The sequence below is a fragment of the Monodon monoceros genome, unplaced genomic scaffold (genome assembly GCF_005190385.1).
Source record: "Monodon monoceros isolate NGI ecotype Baffin Bay Population unplaced genomic scaffold, NGI_Narwhal_1 Super_Scaffold_15, whole genome shotgun sequence".
NCBI classification, from domain to species: Eukaryota; Metazoa; Chordata; class Mammalia; order Artiodactyla; family Monodontidae; genus Monodon; species Monodon monoceros.
The window spans coordinates 6580930-6597595 of NW_021703771.1; the positions used below are offsets into that span (position 1 = coordinate 6580930).

General features: G+C 41.1%; 1 protein-coding gene across 1 annotated transcript in view; it reads left to right on the forward strand.

The window, feature by feature from the left end:
* Positions 1-16666, forward strand: part of COL19A1 (collagen type XIX alpha 1 chain) — a 362938-nt gene that overhangs the window by 245496 nt on the left and 100776 nt on the right. Inside the window, exon 16 of the mRNA XM_029223905.1 lies at positions 11451-11504. Within this exon, the coding sequence (XP_029079738.1) occupies positions 11451-11504 (54 nt within the window). The remainder of the gene's footprint in view (positions 1-11450; positions 11505-16666) is intronic.

Genomic DNA, 16666 nt, shown 5'->3' on the forward strand with positions numbered 1-16666 from the left:
CTCTTTGCCTCTGAAGATCTTGACATCAAAGAGACCCCACCGCCTATGTTCTCTCCTTTAAATGGGCTTAACTCTTGTTTCTTCAATATGATTTTCTCCAAATAATCATCAGGTAAAAATATTTTATTATATGTAAGGAAAAGATAATGACATAACTACTTCCATTTATACTTTTTTCCCCAGCTTTTGATTTCTCAGCCATGATCTAACATTGAGAGTTTTTTTGCTTTCATTAGCTTCCCAGAGTTCTCATTTGTAAAGTCACTGGGACCTGTGGCCATCTGTTACTTTCAGACATCTTTATAGCTTTGATTCTATATTTTAAAAGGTGTTCAAGCTATGGCATCCTTTCGCAGTAAAGACTCTAAAGTTATTAATTAATCATAATATAAAAAAGATTATAAACTGCATTTGCATATTTCTGTGTACATTAATTTAAACATCCTTTTTTTCCCCCCTGCAAGGTCTTTTGCTTTAGTGAGGGCAACCAACTGACAGACTGCTCATTAATCATACATATTAACGGGAGTAGTTAAAGCTTTAAAGTCTATCTCACCATTCTGTCTACAGGGACCAGTCCTTGTTTTCTAAATGTGATGACATACACTTCAGACACTGCTAATTAGGTCTTTCCCTTGAAAATTCATCCTGACATGTTTCAAGAACATATTTTTCCCTTGAGTACAAGCTCATTAAATTATAAATATCTTTGTATAAGTCTTGCAGGATTACTTAAACAATGCAGCATTCTCTATTTGAAAACCATTGTTCACAGCAAAGGATGAAATAGATCTCATTTCCTTATATCATTTTTTCAGTCAAAAACAATGGACTGGGTAAATATCAGAGAATAATAGGTATTATATTCAGTAACATAAGATGTTAAAGGAAGGTAAAAAATACTTCGTACTTATAAATGGAAATGGGTATTAGTCAGGGTTCTCCAGAAAAATGAAATGAAAGCATCAGGATGTGTATACAGAGAGACAGAGACAGAGAGAATTGGCTCACACAGTTGTAGAGTCTTGGTAAATCCAAAATCTATAGAGTAGTCTGGTAGGCTGGAGACCCGGTGAAGTGTTGCAGTTCAAGTCCAAAGGCCGTCTGCAGGCAGAGTTCCTTCTTGCCTTGGGGAGGTCAGTCTTTGTTCCATTCAGGCCTTGGACCAATTGGCGAGACCCACACACCTTATCGAGGGCAGCCTGCTGTGCTCAGAATCCACCATCTAAATGCTAATCTCATCCAAAAACCACCTTTACAGAAACATTCAGAAAAATGTTTGGCCAAATATCTGGGCACCACATAAACTTAACCGTCACAAAATGCTATACAGATACTCAACTCTTGATTGTCTGCACAAATGGAAGGAAATGTTCCTGCGAGCGACCTAAATCAGATAAGCTACAGTCAGTTCTGTTGAGCCTCTGAATTACATGATCAGTCTGTAGCAGTTCTACCCTAGTGGCTGCTAATCTACACAGGCAAGTGTTTAGGTCAACCTCATGATGCGGCCCCTTTACGACAACTCCCACTGGTTTCCCAAGACAATCAAAGGAAGAAAACACAAAGCCCTCCCCACAGTCTTCAAGGCTCAGCTAATCTGCCCTGCCTGCCACCCATCCACGGCTTGCGTTTCTCCAGCCACCCAGGGCTTTGTCCTCACTGTTCCGTCTGCTGGATGTCCTTTCTCAGCCCTTGCACAGCCCACGGACTCGCTTGGTTCAGGTGTCTGCTGAGACCTCCCCTGATTTTTCTATCTGAAACGGCACACCACCCTATCTAACTCTGTATCCCTTTACCCTGCTTTACTTTTTATGATTCTTGTTGCTATCCAGAATTTATATCTCTACTCGTGTCGTTATCAGATACGCAGTCAGTATAACAGGGGGGGATGATCAGGGATGACACAGCCAGGTTACCTGAATTCAAGTCCCAGCTCTGCTGCTTAACTGGTCGTGTGACCTCAGGCAAGCTTCTCCGTCACTCAGTTGCCTCATCTGTAAAACAGAGACACCTCAAAGATATTACGAGGACTTTGAAGATATAATGAATACGTAGATATAAATTGCTTTGAACGGTGTCTGGCAGAGAGAAAGGACCAGGTGCTGTCTGTCTCCGCTAGAATATAAGCTCTCTGAGGACAGAATGGATTCAGGGTATTTCCAGAGCACAGAGAAGGATCTGGCCCACAGTAAGGACTCATTAAATGTTTGTTGAATGAATTAATGTTTGTTGAATGAATTAATGAAGGAATCTGGGAACATGCCAGCTGAGAATGGGAAATATGTTCTACAAAAACACAGTGAAGAGGTGGTAGGTTGTTGGGCTGCAGGCCTAGAAGGCCTGCATTTGCCCAGCTTTAAGACCGAAGAAAGAGCCCGGAGTCAGCAACAGAGACATCAGTGGTTTCATGGATGGGGGCGCTTACACGTCTGAAGCAAGGTCCTGGAGGGATTTCCAGTTATAGGGGAGTTGACGTCAGGTGGGCTCATCGGTTACCAGGGAAACCAGCAGAGGGACACAGGCCCCTCACCACCCCTTTGACAAGGACAGTCACTCGCTGGGGCCTGGGGCAAGTACGTAGGAAGGTCAGTCCTGTGAGTAGGTGTTGGTTAGGCTTTATGGATGTCTGTATAGGGATGGATGGATGTACGTCCTGTGTAGCAGGACGCTCGGCATAAGATGTAGCTGCGGTTTCTGCCTGAAGGATACTTCTCTAAAGGAGACTGAGAAGTCAAAGGAGAACATAAAAAGAATCCAGCAAATGACCCACAGCTGGGGCTGGCAGGGCTAACTGAGGTACCAGCTTTCCCAAGACACCCTAACCTTATTCTGGGACAAGGTCGGAGCTGAAGGAGAAAGAGACTGTGGGGAAGCAGCTGGAAGAGGTCAGACTCAGAGTTCCTCTTACCCAGTCACACTGGCAAGTGACCTTGGGTGTCAGGTTTAAGGAAATGAAAAGAGTATTCACGTCAAGAAAAAACATACCCAGTATTTACATAATGGCATGTCCACAAGCATTCAGTTTTTGAAGGTCATCAATACAGAGTCCCAATACTTAAGTCCATCATGAAAGCACAAGGAGTGGCAGGCTGGGAAATGCCTTCCAAGCCCAGTTGCTTGAAAGGTTGGCTATGAGTATCAGAGGACAAAAGGACCAAAGAGGACACACATCTGTATGGGGGCACAAGTGTCCAGGGAAGCTGTCCCTGTCTGAGGGGACTCTTCAGGGTCTAGCACCCCATCTCATTGCCAAGGGGGTGAAGATGGCTTCCTCCACCCACATTTCCCTCCCATCCCATCCCGGTGACCAACCCCCCGCCGCTTCCCCTGTCAAACGAAAGGCTGAGAGAGTTACTGAAAGGTTTGGGAAGCAACTTAATTCTCACCTTCCCTCCCCGGAACTCCTGAGTTTACCTACAGCCAAATGAACAACACTCTCCAAATAGCTGTTGTCAATAGCTGTCCCTCCTCTTCTACGCTGAACACAAGATCCAGGCCTTATTCATATATTTTCCCCTAGAACAGTACGTAAAACACAGACAGTACATTTCTGCTGAATGAATTTACTCATTTTTTGGATAGGGTTTGAAGTGGGCATTTAAATATCCAAGTGGGATTTAATCCATTCAATTTAAGTTGATGGATTGAGAATTACGCACTGAAAGTTCTTCTGTATCAAAATTGGGTGACCTTCATACTTGCATCTTACGGATCCTTGGGGATTCTCTCTGTTTACGGGCGGTTATTGAATAGCTGCAAAATGTATTCCTAGGAATTTATTTGGTGTTGCTCAATTCAGTCTTTCTCTTTGAAACTGCAGTTCTAAAATTCCACCCCTTGAGGGTACATTTCATTTGTTAAAGTGTGTGACTCAAAAATACTGAAAATGCACTTCTATAAATTTAGCTTCATTGAAATCAAGATATGAAATGTCATTAATGATTTCTTTGTTCCAGTGCTGACTGGTGAGGCTGAATTCCTTCTTATACACTGGCTCAAGCTCTGACCCATCTGAAATGTGTTGAGGAACCTCATCACATAGTTTTCATGTTAACATTTCTTTTAAATAAGACACTAGCAGTTTATGTGCATTATTTGTCCCTCTACGTGTTGATTTCATCCACTCTCTAAGTCTAAAAATGTAACAGTTTCCTGAATAAAAATGAAAGATGCTTGAGGCCTTATGAGTGCTTGGAGATGGGGACCCCAGGGCATGGGCATAGTTCTCGGACAAGGAAGGCAGAGTCCAAGCCCGATTCTCCTCCTCCAGCCTGCAAGCATCCCCCTGCAAACTTCCAAATAGGGAGGGAGCATCCACCCTCTCACTGCCGCACAATAAAATGTATCACAGATGGTCAGGAAGCAGCTAAGCCATGCCCTACGGTGCCCCACCCCTGAGCCGGGATGAACCAAGTGCATTGGCTGAGGTTGGCAATGGCAGGCATAGAAAACAGAGCCCGCGATTGGGACAGAGAGAGTTGGTGGTTTGGCAAGACCGTCGGGAGTCCAGTCTAAGTGGAAGGTTGTGGTTGTCCTGCTGGCGCAAGGCAAAGGCAAGCAGCCATCAGGGGAGCAGCTGAGAGAACTAGAAAGACCTGAATTCCCAAAAGGGCAAAGTCGTAAGGCGATGGGACATTTAAAAATCTGGCTTGGTGGTGAGAAAACAAGAGAAACTCAACAATTAGAGCGGCAAAGTAACTGAAATCGTGAATGACCAGGATATGCCCCCCCAAGGACACCTTCATCCTGAGGATTACGGGTTTTAAGATCAGACACACTTGGGGTTAAATTTTAGCCCCACCAACTAAGAGCAGGGTGATTTGGAGCTAGACGTTTAATCTTTCGTTCTCTGTAAAATGGGAACAGTATCACTCACCCACAGTAGTTTGGAGCAGATTAAATGAAATAGCGTAAGTCCATGCTTAGCACTCAGGGCTTGGCCCATGGCAAGCATTTGATCAATGGTAACCATTTTAATAATCATTTGTCATAGACTTTTATGTTTCTTGGTACATGCACAGCTTGGAGCACACAAGGAAAAGGTGATTTGGGGTTCATCCAGTCAGAAGGGACTTAAGAGGTCAGACCTTAATTATACTTATCTTCGTGACCAAATTGGTGCCACCATGATAACTTCATAGGAATGCTAAGCAGTGACTGTAGACCATGCTGACCACAGACCAGACCATCTGGCCCAGTCCAATGTTTCGATGAGGTGTTACCATTTATTCAGATTATCATTTATTCAGTTATAGCTGAGGGGGGTTAGTTAGAAATGTCACATTTCTAACTTGTTTTGAAAAGCCACATTAGTTACTGGTAGAGTCCATCCAAAGGGAAAAAAGGAAGGGAACAGGGCTTCCCTGGTGGCGCAGTGGTTGAGAGTCCACCTGCCGATGCAGCGGATGCGGGTTCGTGCCCCGGTCCGGGAAGATCCCACATTCTGCGGAGCGGCTGGGCCCGTGAGTCATGGCCACTGAGCCTGCGCGTCCCGAGCCTGTGCTCTGCAACGGGATAGGCCACAGCAGTGAAAGGCCCGCGTACCACCAAAAAAAAAAAAAAAAATGAAGGGAACAGAGAGATGGGGAAATTGTGACATGATTTAGAAATTTTAAGATCCCAACCTAAATGAGAAAAGCAATATCGGGAATAGCATCACAATATGGATTCATCTTCCCTTAGCTCTAAACCTGTTTCAGATTCTTTGTTCATGCTGAATTACATCCTCTTCCCGTGTCCTTACAAGAGCCACTTGTCTGATCCCTGAAATAAGGAGACCATTATGACCAGCCTCATTGCTGTCTTAGATGTATTTTTAAAGATGTTAAGAAATAAAATTCACTTAAGATGTTATGCATTCCTCATGTAAGTATTCCGTTCCCATTTTTTCACATATCGTTGATTTCAAAATGTGCTAACCTTTTACATCAGTCATTAATCTTATTTCCGTTCACAATGTAAAAAAAGAAAACTAAACTTCCCAGATGGTCTGTAATGTTTTCCTGTGTAATTAACACCTACTTCACAGTTGTGGGTGCCAGTCAAGGCCCTGTCTCCTCTTCCTCGACATCTCCTTGGTACCTTGTTCAGGCTGAGTTGATGCCTAAGGCTGTGCTGAATACACACATGGGAACAGGGGAATTCTGGAGAGGAGCCAGCTGCATTAGAAGACCTGGCAACGTAGAGAGATTACTTACACACGTGTCTCCTCTGTGGGCTTGAGGGCTGCATACCACCCTTTATTTCGGTACGATTACTACTGTAACTTGTCCTCGTCATCAACAGCAAAAACCATCTGTCAGATAAGTGCCAGTCGCCCATTATTTGCATTCTTCCCTTCTTAATGCTCCTGGATGGTCAAGTGTTTATAAATCAAGTGGCTAATTTAAGATACATGTGCTCTCATACTGCAAGTCATCCTGGAAGCATCAGGTTATTTTTACTGTTGAAAATTTGTAGATGTCATTTATTTAAATAGGCCTGGGTTGTTGTTTTTTTTTTCCTTCCTGACAGTATTGACCCTCTGTGGTCATGTACACAGCAAATGCAGATGGATGAAGTCATCTGATAACTCAAATAAAATCACTCCATCGTGGAAATCTCCTGGTTTCATTTTTTTTTTAATGTTTATTGAAGTATAACAAACATTCAGAAAAATGTATGTATCCTAAGGAGACCACTTGTTGATTTTTCACAAATCAAGAACACGCTCGTAACCTGCACACAGTTCAAGATACAGAACGTCCGCATCTCAGTCTGATGATCTCCGTCGCTCCCCGCTCCCACATGGGTGACCTGTTGCAACTTCTAACAGCTTAGCTTAGTATTGCCTGCTTTTATTCCTTATATGAATTGATCAACGTTGTGTTTACACAATTTAACCATTTTGTTGCATACAGTTGTATTCCATTCATTTCCGTTGTTATATAGTATTCCACCGTATGAATAATCTACAAGTTACTTTTTCTATTTCTACTCTTAAAGGGCATCTTGATTGTTGTTTTAGATGAAAAAACCCCCTATGCAAGGTCGACAGTTGGTTACGTTTTTTAACTGATGCACAACACAGATTTTAGAAGGTTTTCTTGATATATTATCAACATTTTCAAATGGAAAAAAAAAATGGATAATTGGATAAAGGTTAGTAGAAGGGCAGGGAGAAAAGAAACTAACATTTACTATTCCCACTGTGTCAGATATTATAGTAGGAGTGTTGTTGTTGTTGTTTTTAATTGTGGAGAAAAACACATAGCATAAAATTTACCATCTTAACCATTTTCAGCTGTACAGTTCATTAGCGTTCAGGACAGCCGCATTGTTGTGAAAAGATCTTCAGAACTTTTTCATCTTGTAAAACTAAAACTCTGCTCCCGTTAAATGACTTCCCCTATCCCCCGCCCCCCAGCCCCTGGCCACCACCGTTCTACCTTCTGCTTCTGTAAATTTGGCTACTCTAAGTACCTCATATAAGCGAAATCATACGGTATTTGTCTTCTGCTGACTTATTTCACTGTGCCTATTTCAATTGGCATGATGTCATCAGGGTTTATCCGTGTTGTAGCACGTATCGGAATGTCCAATATTCCATCGTATGTACCACATTTTGTTTATCCACTCATCTGTTAATGGACGTTTGGATTGGTCCTACCTCTTGGCTATTCTGAATAGTGCTACGCATGAACACAGTGTGCAGGTATCTCTTCACGACCCTGTTTTCAGTTCCTTTGGATATAGACCCAGAAGTGGGATTTCTGGATCACATGGTCATTCTACTTTTCATTATTTTAAAAATCTACGCAGTGTTTTCCATAGCAGTTGCTCCATTTTACAATCTCGCCAGCAGTGCGCGAGCATTCCAGTTTCTCTAGATCCTCACGAACGCTTATTTTGTTTTTTGAAGCTAGCCATCCTAATGGGTGTGTGCGTGGCAGGAATTTTACACATGATCTCTTTTTTAATTCTTCGCAAACAGGCTTCAATGTGTAAGTACCAATTTTACAGCAAGGACATCTTGACACAAGAACCTTCCATAAAAGAAAAGCCTGGGATTCCAATCCAGGCGGTCCTGAAGTTAACAATGGGGTTTTTATTCTTAAAGTTCCACGCAGTCACAAAACCAACCCAGCTCTTTTGTTCTGAGCTACAAGGTTTACAAGATTAAGGGCTATACAAGATTGCCTGACTTTAAATATGAAATAAGAGGTTGAGGTTTAGAACAGGAGTTCTCACAGTGTGGTCTCAAGGCCAGTGGCATCAGTACTGCTGGGAACTTGTTATAAATGTGAGTTCTCAGGTCCCACCCAGGACCTGCTGAGTCAGAAACTCTGGAAGTGGGGAGAGCAATCTGTTCCTGCTAGGTCTCCCGAGGATGCTGATGTGTGATCGGGTTAGAGCACCACTGGGCTTAAATCATTAGACAAATACCTAAACTGCAGTCTGATAACCTTTACACTGTTGCCAAACAGGAAACATATGTGTTGAGCACTTTGAGGTTTCCAGGGCAACCTGATATGGTAAATCTGCCTTTTATGCTTCATACTCCCGATTTTCAGAAAAGTATTGGCTTAGCCCAATTGTAATGCGGCTGAAACCATCCATTTGGAGATTGAGCCAGACTCCAACTGATCAATTGCTTCTGAACAAATGGCCACCTGGGAGCAGGCACCCTAGCCAGGAAGGCTGCACCCAGCTCAGCATTTTTCTGTTATGTGCTGGGATTTTCATCCCAGCCCACATCCGAGTGCCCACTTCTTGTCTCACTTTACAGTGGGTCTAGAATGAAGGGCCTGAAATAAGAGGAGACAGAAGTGGAAAGAAACACGCAAAAACAGCCCCTCTATCGACGTCAGGAGGGTATTCCCTGGCCCTCCCAGGCACAGCCCCAGCCCCAGAGTATGGAATCTAAAAAAGCCTAATTCATCGACACAGAGACAATGTTGGCTGCCAAAGGCTGAGGAAGGGGAAATGAGGAGATGCCGGTCAAAGTGCACAGACTTCCAGTTAGAAGATGAATGAGTTTGGGGACCTAATGTACAGCATGGTGACTATAGTTAACAATATTGTGTTTATACTTGAAAGTTGCTGAGAGAGTAGAGTTTAAATGTTCTCAACACACACACACAAATGGTAATTATGTAGGCTGACGGGGGTATTCACTAACTTTATTCCTAACATATAAGTGTATGAAGGCATCACTTGTACACATGAAACTTATACAATGTTACATGCCAATTATATCTCAGTAAAGCTGAAAAAGAAAAAAGTATTCAAATCTGTTTCAGGATATTACTAGAAATTCAAGCCTAGAAACCACATTTAAACTGAAAATACGTGCTGGCTGAAGTCAGCTGTGTACAGTATGTTCCAATAATTTGACGATCCTCAAAAACATCTTACCTGCATGTCTACTGTTAGCAAGGAGGCATAAAGACAATCAGCGTTCCCCTGTGCTCTTCCAGAGACACATCCGCACACTCTTGACAGTCGCAAGGCTTTGAACAATGATGTAAATCAGCAGTGATGTGCAAGAGTTTGGAAGCTTGCCCGTACCATACTGAACCATGAATGCGTCTACTCCTCATGTTAAGACATGACAATGTTATGCTACAATATCTGAGACTTGGTTTATCTTAAACATTAACTCTGTGATAAAAGTTGATCAATAACCTCATTTTCTCCACTTCCTGCCCAAATCAATATATATGTCTCCTTTAAGGAAAGGAGACTGCACACAAAGTTTATCCTATGGTTTTAACTTACCTCAACCTAAAAGAAAGAACCAATCACCTACTCCAATGTCACCGATTTTGTTTCTTTGTGCTCTTGTAAATGAATAAATGCCTCCACTTTCCAAGTAAACGTTTTATCATTGATTAATCTTCAGGGGCTGATTGACTTGCATTTACTAAAAGACCCAATATGTTGATTTTCAGAATGTATAAACTGCAAACAAGAAAATTATGTCCATGTGTGTAACTTTTATTCAGTATACAGAATATTAAATTATATATTCATTCCAATCTTACAACCCCCCAAAGGAAATCCAAGGTTCAGATCTCTAAAACAGAAGGTACATGAAAATAACTACTCATTTTATTTCTGGTTTTAATGAAATTTTAAAAAAATCTGTTCTGTAGTTGTTAGCCAGGATTTTTTATGAATACAGCTGCCATTTTTATATGCAGTCCTTGACAGTAGGTACTCAACTTGCCTTCAGCAATTAATGCAAGCATTTCCCACCCAATCACAGTGTCGCATTTGCTTACCTACCTTCCAGACCTTACTCTGCTGCTTCAGTGGGTATTGCATTTCCTACCCAACTCCAAGCTTAGCTGAAGGCCAGAAAGATCAAGCCTGACTCTTTCAGAGCAAGAAAATCCGTCAGTGAAATGGGCCTTTCCCTGTTTATGCTTACAATTCTCCCCAAAAAGAGTTGAAAGATCAGCCTAATACTTTTACCTTTTAAGTAACAACAAGCCTTAATATGTATTAACATACTACCAATATGGTAATAAAATAAAGTTATTAGTAACAATGAAACAGAATTAGAAAACCTGCTCAGAAATGCTTCTCATTCAAAATGTGTGCTATCCATACCTAAGCTTGCTTCCTTCTATGATAAAGGAAAGAAAATAAATGTATAATAAATCAATGTTTTTTAAATGCTATAGATACCCAGGTACTTAGAAATGTCATTCTGGCTCTTGCAATTGGAATTTAGCTAGTTGTGAACTTGGGGAGTTAACATTCACTTACAATAATGAAGATTAATAAGCAAGGAGTGAACATTTTATTTCACTTATAAAACAGCTTAATCATCCAAAGGGAAGAAAAGAGCTAGTTAATGTGCTTTTCACAACATATATAATTATAATATGGCTTACAGAAGTGCTTTTCAAACTTTAGTGAGTATGAGTATTACCGGAAGGGGTTTTTAAAATGCATATTCATGGATCCTTTCCCCAGAGATCCTAAACCAGTAAGTCCAGGATGGAGCCCAGAAAAGTGTATTTTTAATACCTGATAGCACCCTCATGAAGCTCCTATAAAATTGGAATTCAGATCACTTTTTGAGAAATACCAATTTAAGATGATAAAAGCATTTATTATTGCACCTGAACCCACTGAATTATCAGATAAAATGCCCATCTTAGACCATCCTTCAGATACTTTATATTACTTTGCTAGAGTACCAAAGTAGACAGCCTTTAAAGGGCTGCTAATAAGAGTCACAGTTGATTCATTCCAGGCACTGTTTTTCTCATCTTGGCTGTTAAAAATTGTCTCAGAGCTTTTAGACTTCACCGGTCTTTAAAGGTCATGTGGATTTGGAATTGTTTTTTAACTTTTAGTTAATTTTTAGTCTTTAAAATTGCCATTTAATATTGTCTCATCTTAAAATAAAATGGAATCACAGTAGCTGTTGTCTGTTTCTCTTTGGTTTCTAGGGAAGACGAGGAAAACCAGGTCCTCCAGGAAAACCAGGGCCTCCAGGACCACCTGTGAGTAAACAGTAGGCTATTTCATGAGTCCCTCTGTACTGCTGTGTGTTCATCTAAAGGTTTTCTTAATCCCCTGTAGATAATAATTTCCATCTTTCCACTGTTTAACATGGTTGTGCTCCCTACACCTCCCACCACCAACAACCAAGAGATCAGGGAGGCTGGTGGCTGGCTGCACCCCCTGCCCACTTCATTCCTGGACAGGAGCAAGTGTACTGCCTGCATGGGCACCCCAAGCCGAGTCCCAGATCAGCAACCCCTGTGCTGAACCCACCTGAGCCCCATCTTCTCAATTTCTTAACATCCAGGCTGGTGGTCAGTCAGACATCTGGGGAAGCATGCCTACTTTTCTTGACACAGCTATTTTGCCAGTAGAATTTCATAGAATATTGTTGCTAAAGAGAGCCATAAAGATTGTGTAGCCAATTAGCTGATCTCATCCTTTATCCCAAGCTTCTAGAGGAAGTGTGCAATTTCTTGTGTTTCTGCTAACTCTTCAACCCACTAGAGTCTGGTTTATGTCCAAGCTACCCGCTGGCCCTGCATTCTCCATGATCACCAATATCTCTGAGTCACGAGATTCCCTCAGTGCCTTTCAGGCTTCACCTTATTTCACTGCTGTATAGGAACTGACGCTGTTGACTGTTCTATCCTTGAAACTCTCTATTCTCTTGGTTCATTGACGCTGATCGTTTTCTCCTACCTTTGAGGCCATCCTTTTTGTCTCCTTCCGTAAAGCTGTTCCCCCTTCCCTTATTTATATGTTGTATGGTTTAAAGAATCCCAGTCTATTTCCACCCAGACATTCCTCCTGAGTTCCAGGCTCCTACACCCCACGGCCTGCTCAGTATCTCCACTTGGAGGTCTCCTATGTACTACAAACATAGCCTGTCCGAAACTAAACTCTAAAAATGACCCTAGATTTTTTTTTCTCTCTCTCATCCTCCACATCCAAATAGTTCCTAAATCGTGTCAATTCTACTTCCCATCGGCTCTCATTCCTCATACCACTGCCTTATTTAGGCCCTTGTCAATTTGTATCTATATTTTTGTAGGCTTCTCCCAGCTGTCTCATTGCCTCTACCTTCTACAAGTGGGGTAATATTTCTAAATCATAACTCTGATCACGTAGCTCTTTGGTTGAAAACTCTTTAATAGCGTCCCTTTCCTTCCAGATGGATTCCATATCTTCTACAGCCATTCTAGTCCCTTCAAAGTTTGTCCTTTTCCTATCTTTGTCTATCCTCCTCTGTGCCCTTTCTTCTTTTGCAACCTGTAGTGTCATCTTCCTTTATGATCTCAAAATGCCACACATTGCAAATGTTCTCCCCAAGGCCCAGGTGAGCTTCCCCACCTGCAGGACTCAGCTCAGACCCCAGGTCCCCCACGAAGCCCTTGCCGCTGCTCTCAGCACAGCACGAGATGTGTCATCCTCCACAATCCTATGAGCTTATGCCTCCTGCAGACAGAGCACATTGTTTTGTGACTCCTATTTTCCTTGTCTTTCTGACCACTGCCCTGTGAATATTTTTTGAACCTCTATTTTATCATCATTGTCTAGCACAGTTTCTGGCATGTAGCATGTAACTGTTAATTATTTAATGAATGAGTCAACAAATGAATATACTTCATAGATGAGAAAATGAAGACGGGAAAATAAGTGACTTTTTAAAGGCTAGAACCACCTGCGCCACCACTAGAGGGCTCTAGACTGAGCTCCTTAGGAGTCACTTAGGGTGCAGCCACATGCCAAAGGTGAAAAAGATTGCTGCTCTGTCAATGATTTCATTTCATCCATTTAGCCGTTCAAGTAAATTGTTCTCTTAGCAATGTGCTGGTGTCAGTTGATACTGGTTATGAAACAACTGGGGGGAAAATGGCATCAATTGGACATCCTGGAATCCAGTCTTTAAAGGAATCAGCTCTGTTGATTTTTATCCCAAATTTTCTGGCAAAAGAGAGAACTTATTGTAGGATTTTCGGTAATTGTCTCGTGCTATAAACAAGAAAAGCTGGTACAAGCTAACAGGCAAGATTAGACTTTCCCATAGTTTTCTAAATGCATGATGCTGCTTTCAAGACAAGATAATTGTTGTCTCAGAGGAGGAATCTGAATGATGAAGGCCTTTATGACAGGCTTGCCAAATGTCTAGGAGAGAAGAGGATTACATCACATCCTGGAATGAGTCCTCAGCTGTAGATCCAATGAGTTTACTGAAGAATTTAGAAGATTAAGAAATATGCGACCATATGAAAGAGTTTATAATATTCAATTCCACAGGTTTTGATTGCCAGAGTGTTTGGGAGAGAGAGGTACTTATTTTATTTCAAGTATTAGATTTAGAATTTAAACTCAGCTGTGGGTCTGACACACAGTGTTCATTAAATCCTGAGTACACGGTATTTAAAAGAAAAGTGGTTTATTATCTTTTGTAATATAATAAAATACCAATCTGTTAGACTACCAAAGAAAGGGGGAAATTCTATTCAAAAAAGAAAAGGTTTTTATTCATAGGTCAGCTCTTGTTTAAAAAGAATTATTAGACTATATCATCTGCTCATTTTTGTATAAGAATTGTGGTTTATGGAAACTCTTTGTCTTTTTGATTGTGGGATAACTCCTCTAGTGGGTTAAATATCTTTTGTCTGATACGAGTATTATCAAAACTCTATCTTGGGGTACATTTTTCATCAGCTTTTGTATTTTTTTAAGTTATTCACATAATAGATGACATGCATACCACCATACTGCAAAAAGTCCTATGAAGCACCTTGTCATTCTTACAGGAATGAGTTAAGGGAAGCATTGAAAAGAAAGGTGAAATACCTGGCTTCCCACATTCTTCTATGCCACCTTCATGTTTAATTTCCCTAAACATAATGTACTTTAGCAAGAGGACTGTTATTTCCCAAATGGTTAGAAATGAACAGAGTTCTTCAAAATCAGTCCTTTCAAGATCATATTAACTAACATTTTAAGAAAATGAGCTTATACAAAAATCAACCTGCTTCTAATTCACATCATTTAATAGTTTCACAAACTATTAAACATTTATTTAAGGCCTACTATGTGCCTAACACTGTTGGGAGCTAGGCTTGCAAAAATGAATACGATGTGGTCCTTGCCCTTCAAGTATTTAAGTTTAACTCACAGAAAATGTGAATAGAGGAAGAAAACTTAGAAAAGATAACGCCAGGGTGGTTTTCTTCTGGAATTGACAACTGAAGCATAAAGGTTGAGCCTTAAAAACAAGGAGGAACTCCTGCTCATCACGACACATGGATGAGCCCGGAGGACGTTATGCTGAGTGAAATAAGCCAGTTCACCGAAAGACAAAGACTGCGTGGCTCCACTTTTTGAGATTTCTAAAACGGTCAGACTTACGGAAGCAGAGAGCACATAGGGGCGGGAGTACTGGGGAGTGTTATTCAACAGGTATAAAGTTTCAGTTATGCAGAATGATTACATCCCAGAGATCTGCCCTACGACATAGTGCCTATAGGTAGCCATGCAGTATTGTGCATTTCAAAACTTGTTAAGAGGGTAGATTTCATGTTAGGTGTTCTTACCACACACATGCACACACGCACACACTAAGGAACACAAGGGAAGGCTGGGAGGTGCTGGGTATGTCAGTTACCTTGGTTGTGGTGATGAGATCACAGGTGTTTGCATCTGTCCAAACTCATCACATTGTACACATTAAATACATGCAATTCTTTGTGTCTCACTTATACCTCAATAAAGCTGTTTCTGTAAAAGTTGAGAAGGTCTGTCCAGTAAAGCAAATAGAGGGGAAGGAGAGAGCAAGCTAGGAGCTGCTGACAGAGGAAAGCAGCCTGAACAAAAGCTGAGCCCCGGGGAGTGGGGCAGGTGGCGGCCAGGCATCTCTGACCACAGCACTGACAGGTCGGGTCCAGCCCGGGCAGCATCCTGGCAGAACTGCTATGAGCTCCACATATCCCGAGAAACCAGGACAATCTGTGAAGAGCTCTGAGTGGAGAGTCCCATGGCCAGATTTCCTGATAGGTCTCTCTAGTGGCACAGTAGTTGGAATGCTGAGAGAGAGTGAGATCCATTGCAGCTATCATAGTATTTACTAGTCATTTGTATTTTATTACAACTGACATAGAGCTTAAGAGACGTCCCCCTTTACTTGTGGGCATTTTTAGGTCAAAATGTTGTTGTTTTTCATTTATTTGTCTTCTTCCACTTTGTACCTTATGTGAGATGAGCCCTCTCCCCTTCACAACAGGAAGGAAGGTAACAAGAGAAAGAAGGAAAGGTTGGGAGGCACCAAGATCCTTCCGACTGAGATTGGGAGATGGTGTCTGACTCATCCTACTGGCTGGCGTCTGAGATTCCTAAAGCATGTGTTAGAATGTCTTATGACGATGTGAACTATAAAAAAAAATTAATTTTCTCTCTTATCAAGCAATAATCAAATAATACATAATGTCCCTCAAATGAGTGAACAGTATAGTATATAATTTTACTATATATGTTTGAGCAATTAGCCTTCAGAAAAGTTAAGGGAAAATTTTTTATTGATTTACTCTGACCGGTGGGATTGTCTGAAAAGAACCAAGGAATAGGAGTTTTTAGGAGACATGGATCCTTTGATAACAGCATACTTTGCTCAATTTCTTCAAGAAAATGTTCTCCCCTCCAGGGCTTTAGAGATGTTCCCTACATCAAAGGTAGTGTTGTTATTCTGGGGAGTGTCAATGAAGATTTTTAAAAAATAGAAGAAAGAAATCTCTAATGGCCTGAAGCAACTCAAATAATTAAAACATTTTAACCAACCATTCTATTTGTGATTGTTCTGAAGCCAAATTTGTATTTTCTCACCTTCTTAAGAAACATTTGTACCAAAAAGATTAGTTGTTTACAAAGAATAATTTCCCACAACTTTGTGTGTGTGGAAGGACAATCTCTTTCACCCTGAGAGAGTACATTCTCTAGGGGAAAATATCTAATAAAGGAATATTTACTTAAAGTAGATCTTTGAACTAATGTTATTAGATTTTCTTTATGAAGTATTGTTTCATCAAAGTCATATATATTACTCCAATTTAGCTTCCCATACTTAATAGCAACTTTTCCTCTCTTTGAGGAAGGTTTAGTTGAAACTTAGACACATGTAATCTGCATACATAAA